The sequence below is a fragment of the Protopterus annectens genome, chromosome 9.part0 (genome assembly GCF_019279795.1).
Source record: "Protopterus annectens isolate FY-2018-M chromosome 9.part0, PAN1.0, whole genome shotgun sequence".
In the NCBI taxonomy this organism is placed as follows: Eukaryota; Metazoa; Chordata; order Ceratodontiformes; family Protopteridae; genus Protopterus; species Protopterus annectens.
The window spans coordinates 707,765,554-707,775,737 of NC_056743.1; the positions used below are offsets into that span (position 1 = coordinate 707,765,554).

At 36.5% G+C, this 10,184-nt stretch overlaps 1 protein-coding gene across 1 annotated transcript in view; it reads right to left on the bottom strand.

Moving 5' to 3' along the window:
* The window catches only part of LOC122811475 (H-2 class II histocompatibility antigen, E-S beta chain-like), a 511,045-nt gene that overhangs the window by 41,816 nt on the left and 459,045 nt on the right, over positions 1–10,184 (bottom strand). Inside the window, exon 4 of the mRNA XM_044083338.1 lies at positions 10,151–10,184. This exon is cut by the window's right edge and continues 80 nt beyond it. Within this exon, the coding sequence (XP_043939273.1) occupies positions 10,151–10,184 (34 nt within the window). The remainder of the gene's footprint in view (positions 1–10,150) is intronic.

A 10,184-nucleotide genomic window follows, 5' to 3' on the forward strand; every position in this document is an offset into this window, starting at 1 on the left:
TTTATCTTTGGAACTCAAGAACTCGTTCTGTTTTACACTGCCAACTAGTGTTTTACCCAGGACATCACTAGTACACAATCTAATGCCTTATAAATTGTTTATTAACATTTTATGTGGCATTGTGTTTGATATCCAAGAATGACATGTCCACTCATTCTGGTCTTGTACTTAGGTTAAAAAAATGGTAAAAGTCAGTTTGGTTCACCTAACAAGACATTTCTACAGCACATATATGTTGCCTTCGTTCCCTGTCTGAACTCACCCCAGTGGAATCATCCCGGATGCCTTTTCTGCCCAGTTGCATGTTGACCTAATCATTCCCCCTTACAAGAATGAGAATCAAGGAAGGGAAGGTTAGCAAAATCTTACTATTAATATAGATATTTTCCTTATTCTGTGCCTATATCCCATCCTCCCAGGTTGAGGAGGGAACATGAACTTACATATCCTACATCGCTTATGAACTGCCTGGTGATGGTCTTCATTTATTTCCTAATGAGTACCCACCTTCAAACGTCAGATTTTTTTCTCCATCTCCATTATGAGTATAAGGCCTAAAATGGCCTCATCCCTGTTTGGAACTTCGAATGTGCCTGCTTTTGGATGGCACTGCAGTGGGGGTAAGCCAGTTAATGGGTTATATTTCTCTTTCTGAGTATCATGTGTCTCTTTTATATCCCTTGAAATGTGGATAAGTGTACAACCTGTGTGTAAACTATGATGTCACAATCTACGGGGTACCTCACAGAATACCCGCTGCTCTCTGTTTTGGTGTGCAACTCTGATCTTTTCTCTTTCCCTTTCAAAAACATATCTTCCAGCTTTTCTTCCTTCCTTGTCATATCTGTGGATTGTACACACTGGTATGTTGACAAACAGGTTGTACTTAAATGTGTACTATATTTCTCTAACTACTACAATATAAATGCACTTCCCTCTCATCAAAGTCACCAGTTCTGGCAGTCTGGTACTCTACCTTCAATGTTTATTGCCTTACTTATTTTTCTCCTACTCCTACCATTTTGTCTCTTTAATGTGATATTCTTATCAGCTGCTATACTTCAATACTTGCTTGTGAGTGAGAGGTAGAGGGGAGGGATGAAGAAGACTCACGTTTTAATGCATTTAGCTTGGTTCACATTTGACTGTGAGGCATGTAAACTATATAACTTAATTTCCTAGTTATGATCTTGGGCAGATGTTGACCATCGTGTTAATATAAGGTTTTATTCCTATAAGTAGGCTCCAGTTCCCACTGAAGCCAGATTTCTTATTCCTGCATCAGTTGCTCAGTCACTGCTTGATTCTCATGTTGCAGATTTACCCATGCAACATGTTGGAAGTGCCCCTGAGAGCTACTCTGCATACTGTGTGTCTAAAACCCCTCTGCAGTAGTACAAGCCCCATCCACTGTATTGTTCTAATTCCTTTACCAGTATGACTATCTGTTCCTGAGACAAAAAAAATAATAATTCTACAAAGTATAGCTGTGTTCTGAGGATTTATTTTCTGTTCCTTCTTCAAACTGCACTAGAAAGGGACCATGCCTCCTTCCCTCCACCACCAGATCTACTCTACTGACTACCACCCCCAAGGTTGTCTCATTCCTTGTAGGGTCCAATGTCACCCACCTGTAAGACTACAGTACTGTGCTTTCTAGCGACCTCTTTGAAGTCCACAGTAGTTATGTCTGTATGGACAGGAAATTCTTCTGAATGATATATGAATTTTAAGAAATAGAGCAAGTGTGCTAACATGCCTTTACCCACCTTGCCTCCACTATTGTTATCCATCATAAAAACAGTATTAGTAAATGATGGGCAGCAATGGTGGCCCAAGTGTATACTGTTATGCATTCTAAAAACTGTATGTGTCCCAGTGTCCATGAGTTCTGTGCTCAGTGTGCTCAATGTAGGCAGTAGTGTGAAATGCAAAAATGTATTTACCCCGCTTCTTCTCTATTCTAATATGCACCTCGATCAGCACATTAAAAGCTACGTACTCTACTGTCTCCATCACTACGTTATACCTAGCATACAGTTTGCACTCTAGCAATATCTTCATCTCTGAGAGAAACTCATTGCTGAATAATTTAATATATTACCTACCTTGATGACCTAATGGTTATTTCTGACCTCAGTCTTGCAGAAATATATCAGTCACTGCTCTCCAGATTTAAAATCATAGGTGGGACAAGCACAGTCTTATTTTATGTCATTGGTTATTCCTTAATAACTGACTCCCAAAACCTTAATACAATGTATTATGTATTTAAGGATCAAGGCTGAAATGTATTTTAAGGTCATATTAACAACATGTCACATTGTTCAAAGTAAGGGGAAAAACACAGTACCAGTCATAACAAACACTTCACATTCTGTAGGGTATAGACTAGGGTCCAATACTTCCTATATTTGATTTAAGAATAGTCAGATCTACTTCCCATATTTGGTTTAAGAATAGACAGATCAGCATGATACCAACCACACTAAACTGAAGAACAAACAGCAGAGCTAGATATCAGAATTTATTAGAATGTAAACTTTTTGGCATGAATTTTATACTGGCATGGCAGGCCACAGGATAAAATACTGTAACAAAATTTGAATAAATTTATACATATTCTGGTAGGAAAAACAACCAGAAATAAACATATGAAATGCATTATCATATATATCTAAGTACATAATCCATACTAGTCTAAAAGTTTTATTATACATTTTCCACCATTTTACACAAGAAACATGGCTTTGGACATCCAATGATGTTGCATTCCTCTAGATTTTGCTGCTGGGACCCTGTTAAATATAGCCATATTAATGTAAGACTCAGAAAACCTTTTTGTTACCTGCAATATGTATTTGAAGCTAAATGTAAAGAAAGATAGTAACTGTGATTCATAAAAATATAGGAGGTAATCACAAACAACTTGCGACTTACTGAAGCCTGTTTTTCTTAACATCGTAGCAAGAAAAAAGTAAAGAATCACAAAATAAGAAAAGGGATGCTTAACTACAGTTATGGCCTTTCTGTGGCTCAGCATAACATGCCATGACTTCCATCAAACAACAATGATTTTTATGCGCATAGTGTGACAGAGGTTTATCAGGGATATTGGTCTAGCTGTCCTATACATCTCTACTTGTAGTACTTATCATATATAAAACAGTATACATATACATATGCATTTGTGTGTGTGTGTGTGTGTTTGGGGCTTTTCTAAGCAACAACAAAAAAATCCATTACCTGGCTATATGCTAAAGTGATGAATTCCAAGGTAGCTATTCACCCCCTGACATCACTAAAAATCTGGTTGCTGGGACAAATTATGAATAAAACAGCCTCAGCAGCACCAATGCAACCTTGTAGTTTAGAAGTGATCATTGAGGTGCGTAATTAATTATTCATAAGGGTTATATTTGGAGTCTTTTTCTGAATTGCAGATTGTGGTTTAGCACCAGCCAGATAGATGCCAGTCTTTGTCAAGTAGTAACACTGATTTTTTTTGGCCGTTATCCATAGGCAAAAAATTCTATAACATGGAAATTTGATCTTTGTGACAATATGTGATAGAGTTCAACATCACTGTCACCTAATTCCATACATACATATTGATATGTTAAACCCCTTTTTTAAGTACATAATAGTGATTCCCTAGTCAGTGTAAAACTAGCAAACACACTAGTTTTATACTGACTAGAAAATTAATATTATATAGTGATAGTGATGCCCTAGTACGAACAGAACTGACAAATGCATTACATTAATGCATGTGCTTGTGGAAAGGTACCAGAACCCATCTACTTGCTTGTTCACTAAAACAGGACTCTCTTTGGCCTACCTATCTTAGCTTCCTTCAGAACTTATCCACTAAGCTTTTTCCAGACAATTTATATGACAAACTGTACTATGGAGCTACTAACTTTTCTGAAACAGTATCGTCTTAGTATGTCCACGTATTCTTCTAGCCAGTTTTTAATCTATAACCTCTGCAGGCTCAAAGGCACTTTAATTACTAAGGCATTCTTCCACATTGTCTATGCCACTTTATTTTGTAAGCGCCTATCAAAGTTTGTGTAGATCCAATCCAAAAGAGTGTGCATTTGTTTTTATAGATGAGGGAACAATGAATGTTGTGGACTATGCTCAGGTAGTCTTTAAGTTTTTCTTAAAGTTATTCTGTGAAGCCAGTTATAAAGGAAACATATAAACACATATAAAAATGTGTTACATGTTTAAATTTCCAAATTTTAACAATGTTGCTCACATGTGCCTAACACAATTATATCTACAGATAGATACATAAATAGACAGAAAAATAGGCAGATAGACAGATAATATGCTTAAGGTAAGGTATTACCCAAAGCGACATTTTCAATTACATAGGCATTTCTAAAAGAAGGCATATACGCTTCCTCAAGTTATGTATGCAAATGAGGATGCAAGCAAGTCTTCATGCACAAGACAGTCCCCTGTAACTTTGAAAGTCACACATTAATGTGTGATGTTATATTATCATTGCTGTTAACAGAATGAGTGGCTTAAACCAACCATCAGCTGAAATAAATACAGTTGCATAATTACATGACGTAACTTGACACAAATTACATGAACAACATGGTATTAGATTACATGACCAAATAAGTGTTCACATTAAAAACATTTAAACCTGTATAAATATCAGAAATATAAAATGTTTTGATATAGATCTATATCAAAAATGTAAAATATCTAACCAGTTATTTTCTCTATAGTCTTCTAGTCCTCAAAAACTTTGGGTGTTAAGTCTAGGGAACCTGTAGGGGACCTGTATCTTTGCAACCTAATCTGACACTTGGCTTCCCTGGTATTTATCCTACTTTTAAAGTCCCCCCCACCCCCCCAAGTACATTGGTTCATGCTCAAACACACTAAAAAGAAATGTAATACATTAATTCAATTTTGTGTGTTTATATGCAGTATTGTTTGTATAATTTTTCTTTATACCATAATCATGCTCAGTTGTTCCATCTGATAGCTTCTGAGTGTTTATTTCTGTATAAAAATAGGAACATCTAGACCAGATAGTCACATAATCAACACTGACTTAATTGCAGTGATAGTGGTGTAGTATAAGAATAGTTTTATTTAGATGTTCTAAATATATATATATATATATATATATATATATATATATATATATACAGGCTTTCATAAATGTAGCTGCACATACTGCATTAACCAGACTTTTAAGTGACTTTTCCTTCTCTGTATATGTAGGGGAATCTTGGTGTTATCTGTCTGTATTATTTTTTTTCAGATTTGTTCCCCTCTTATATACAAAGCTGGGGAAATTACTAATTATAGAAATTAGTCCTGAGTTGCACCTTAAACTATTTCAGCTATTCTTTACACATTTTCTTATACAGCAACTGTTCACAGTCATTTCTAAACAAAAAGCTTTCTTTATTAATTCCCCTACGACTATGAGTAGTTGAAGTATGGGTAATATTATTTACTAGCTCTTTTATCCCTTTCACCAAAATTTTGGGGTAAGTGATCACCCTTTTAGCCTTAATCTCTTCACAAATAAATGTAACAAATTCTTGTCACAGTGTCTATCCAAAAACAGGTTAGAAATAAAAATGAGTTCTTTCTCAAATTCATCTTCATCAGTAATTAATCTCCAAGCATGAATTAATTGCATATGAATAGTATTTCTTGCAATAAAAAATGATGGTTACTGGAAAAATCAGATGTGAAACGTTTGTTGCAGAGTTGTTAAAACATGTAACTCAAATTTAACCTTTTGGCAAAAAGTTTTAAATTAATTAATGTCCTGGTGTAATTCACTCTATAACTAGGCACAAAGATAAACCCCCTAAGCAACAAATTGATTTGGACAGCTGTAAAAGGGTGCTATGATGGGGGTTACAGCAGCACTGTCTTTTGTTAACCTGGTTCTGGGATAATGGGATCAATGTATTTAAAGTCCCCTTACACCACAAAGCCATTTATTATAAGAGGATTGTGGGTGATATATTTTTGCTATGGCAGGTAATGGCCAATAATGTGAAATGGTTATTGGACAAATAAATGAATTTACTCCCTTTGTGAATTGTACAAGTGACATGGGAAAAGAGATACATTTTCGGACTTGACTATAAATGTTTATTAGCAATTTTGAAATAGAATCTATAGGAAGGAAACTTTTATAAACAGTTATCTGCATTTTTCAAGTAACTATCATTTTGTATTAAAAGAAAATGTTCTCACTGACAACTAATCTGTGCCTCTAGACTAATTACTGATGAAAAGGAATTTAAGAAAGAACTCATACGTATGCTGAGGAATGCAGGAATAGGAATTTTGGCTGTAGGTTGCTGAAAAACAAGAGACCATACAAGAATGCTCATTGTCATTTGTGAATACTGATTCAATTATTCCTTTCTGTATTTAGAGAGAAGCAATGTGAAACAATGTGACTTTACTGAAAAGAAATGTGAGCATGGATGGTGGTAAATAGAACACAATGTGGCATAACCTTGGTGGAAGTAATAAAGGAACTCATGGGACTTCAGGGAGACAAGGCATTGACTGCAGACAAGCTTCCCCGTTAATGAAGAAACAGCTGTCAGTCATATTTGGTGGACCACTGGCACAACTCAACAGCCTTTTCTCAGAAGCCAAAGTAGGACAATAAAAATGAATGGCAAAAGTGGTTTCCATGCAAAAATTTGAGTTCTAGGAAGCAACCAGGAAATAACAGATGCTTTAGTTTCACATTTGTCTCGGTGATGGTAACAGATTAGATATTCCTGTGCAGGTTAATGGAGTTCCTGAATGCTAATTATTCCAAATGGGCAATAACATAATTTCATGCGAGGTTTGACAAGTTAAGCTTAATTTAGTTTCATGACTAGGACACTGCTCATGCAAATTAGGGGAGCCATGTAGATGAACTTTATCTAGACTTTTATGAGGCCTTTTATATCCTACATACTTTCATGCTAATGTGGAAATTAAAGGGAACAGGGCCAGAACCCAAACTGGTGAAGTGCACAGAAATTGTCTGACTGACTGGAAAGGTAGAGTGGCATTTATGAAATAATTACCTATAAAAGAAGGTAACTGGTACAATGGCAGATGACTCAGAAATGGTCCTAATGTGTATATTTATGTCAGGTATAACACTAGGAATGAACATCAAGATGAATCTGATGACAGCAAGTCTTATGTGATCCCTCATCCCTCTATTCTAACATAATAGCCAAGCAGTACAATGCCCCCCCCATCACAGCCATGTCCTCCAAAATGAATGTAAAAAGTCCCTAAAAACCCATTTGATGAACTCTTGGCTCTGCAACTGCAACAGCCCAGGTTAATGCTAGCACCCCTCCTCTCTCAATCTATTACCTTACCTATATATCTGCCAACCCCCCTCAATTCCATCCTACTATACTACTCACATCTCCTACAATTTTATGTAGCTGTTTTACTCCACCCGTTTACTAATTGGCAGATGCTGAAGTGCAATACCTGTTGAAAGAAATAGATATTAGTTACATCATATAACTGTCATGCCACATACTAATCAGTAGAATTTTTGTCAGCACTGTATCATGTGTATTTATCATTGTGTATAAACTGAAGACAGAACTTGTACATGCCATCTTACAATGTTATGCCTGTTCGTTAGGATCTTTTGTCATCAATAGATTACTGTATGTACTTCTCATTACGTCATTTCCATGTATGCTGCAAACCAAGTGATTGCTGAATAATGTACTACATATGCCAAGGAATCGCTGTCAAGTCAAGATTGTACTGTTATGTTATATTGTTATTCTATAATGTATTAATCATTGAGTATTGTCTGTGTAAATGCCAGTGTGGAGCTTTTCTCCCAGGGCCTCCGCAGAAAAAGGACCCATGTCCAGTCAGTCCATCCCGGTAAACAAATGTAAAATAAATAAATAAATAAATAATGTGATGGGAATGGCAGAAAAGGTGAAGCCTGAGTGAGAGTACTGGCACAGTGAAATGGTCATAAATCTAAATGGCCTTGATATAGCTATGAAATCTATGAAAGGTCAATCTCTTGAAGGACCATGTGCAGTACGTCATGTGAGCAGATAGCTGGCAGCTGGGATTTAATACATAAAGTACAAGGGTATACATCTCAGCAGTAGGAATCTAAGGAAACCTATACACTTGAAAGTAAGATCTTTGGAAAGACAGAAGAAAAGATCTGAGAATAAGAATAACAACCAAGACAATCCATGCAGTATACTTTGTAAGGACAGTGGTGAAGTTTAATGGGACATGTATCTGTATAGCTGAACACAGCACAGGTAATGCAGCATACAGAGTATTGTGGCCGAATCTGGCAATCTTGCAGAAAAAGATCCATTAGGCTAATAGAATGCATGCAACAGAGAGTTGCTAAAATGATATTGTAAATCCTTAAACTGAGATACAAGGAAAGTTTGAAAAGTTTAATATATAAATATACAGGGATATAGAAGAGAATGGGGCCTGTGAAATTGATACAAGTCAGGCAGTGAGAGCTGATGAAACAACAAAGAAGGGAGATGGGACTATGCATATGAAAAGAGATACAGTTAAACCGGATTTAAAGAAAGAGTGTTTCATAGAGAGGATAGTGGAGCCACAAAATGCATTCCCTGGGGCAGTAGCAGAATACAGATAAATAAGTCTTGAGAACCATTTCACCATCTTATCAGTGAATTGCATGTCACAGATGGTGAAATTTTTCTCAAGAGTTATTGATCTGTATTCTGCTACTGCCCCAGGGAATGCATTCTGTGGCTCCACTATCCTCTCTATGAAACACTCTCTTTAAATTATGTTTAACGGTTTAACTGTATCTCTTTTCATATGCATAGTCCCATCTCCCTTCTTTGTTCTTTCATCAACTCTTACTGCCTGACTTGTATCAATTTCACAGGCCCCATGAGTTTTTTTACCCTGGTGTGACAGTAAAAGTTGGCTCTGTTTTACTTGTAGTCACACTTCCTTTTGTTTTACTTGAAAAGCCTTTTATCATTGTGCGTATGTTTATTCAGCATTAGCCAGTTTTTGTTGGTAAATGTTTAAGGATGGCTGGAACAAGTAGGAGGAAGGCACTGTAAGGATAAGAGCTGGCCAGATGCATCTCTCAAACATGTCTCTATACTAAAATGCTCTGGATACCATTTACAGTCAAGATCCTACAAGACCACACTTGCAAATGCATCCATTCTCTTTGGAATAACCATCCCTTGTAGGGCTCCTGTTGAGACTGAAGTTGGCCATTTCTGATCAGTGCTCTACCCTGGTTAACAAATTCAGACAAATGAATAAATAATCACTGGAATAGCAGGAGTATATATTTGAATAAGGAAATATATATTAAGTATGAGGTTAAAGAACCCTGAAGAATTGTCTCTACTTTGAGGTGCAACAATCTCAGAGTTAGTATATCTAAGAGGGAGGAGTGGAGTTGGGGGGGGGGCTTGGCCTCTCTCAAAAGGATTTAATAGTAGTATGGTATGTTCCAATACTTTCTGCATTTACATTACAGTCACATTTATTTTTGCTGATGTTGCAGGATCTGGAGTTGTCTTCTGCAGACTTCTGATACAGAGCCATCCGCACTCTAGATGCTTAATGAAAAAGTTGTATAGGTATAAGCATTTTGCCTCTAGCCAGTATATCATTCTGGAAACAGCTCTGATTCACCAGGGATTAAGAGATGGCAGTCCTAGTACTCTGTGTCTGGTACCTCTGTTTTTCCTTGATTCTGTTGGTGACTATGTGATGCAATTAGATTGTGGTATGTACATCTCCACTTCTGATGGTTCACTGAACACTGGATAGATATTTTTCTATTCTGTGGCCCACTCCAATGATCTCCGGCATGGGGAGTATGTGGTAATGTAAGACAACTCTGCTCTGCAGAAATAATAACATGAACTTCTTTATTCTACCCATGTCAGCCATCTTCTAGCGAAGGCAGATGCTCAGTCAAATACACATTATTATTCAAATTCAGTACCTTACCTGATATAGTTTTTCAGTAGTATTTGAACCTGGAGGTATTATATACAGTTTTCAGCATGTGCATTTACACTTTTGTTTGAAGAGCCTCGACTATAAATTAAATTACCTTTTTTGTTTCTCAGGTATACAACCAGCCCGAC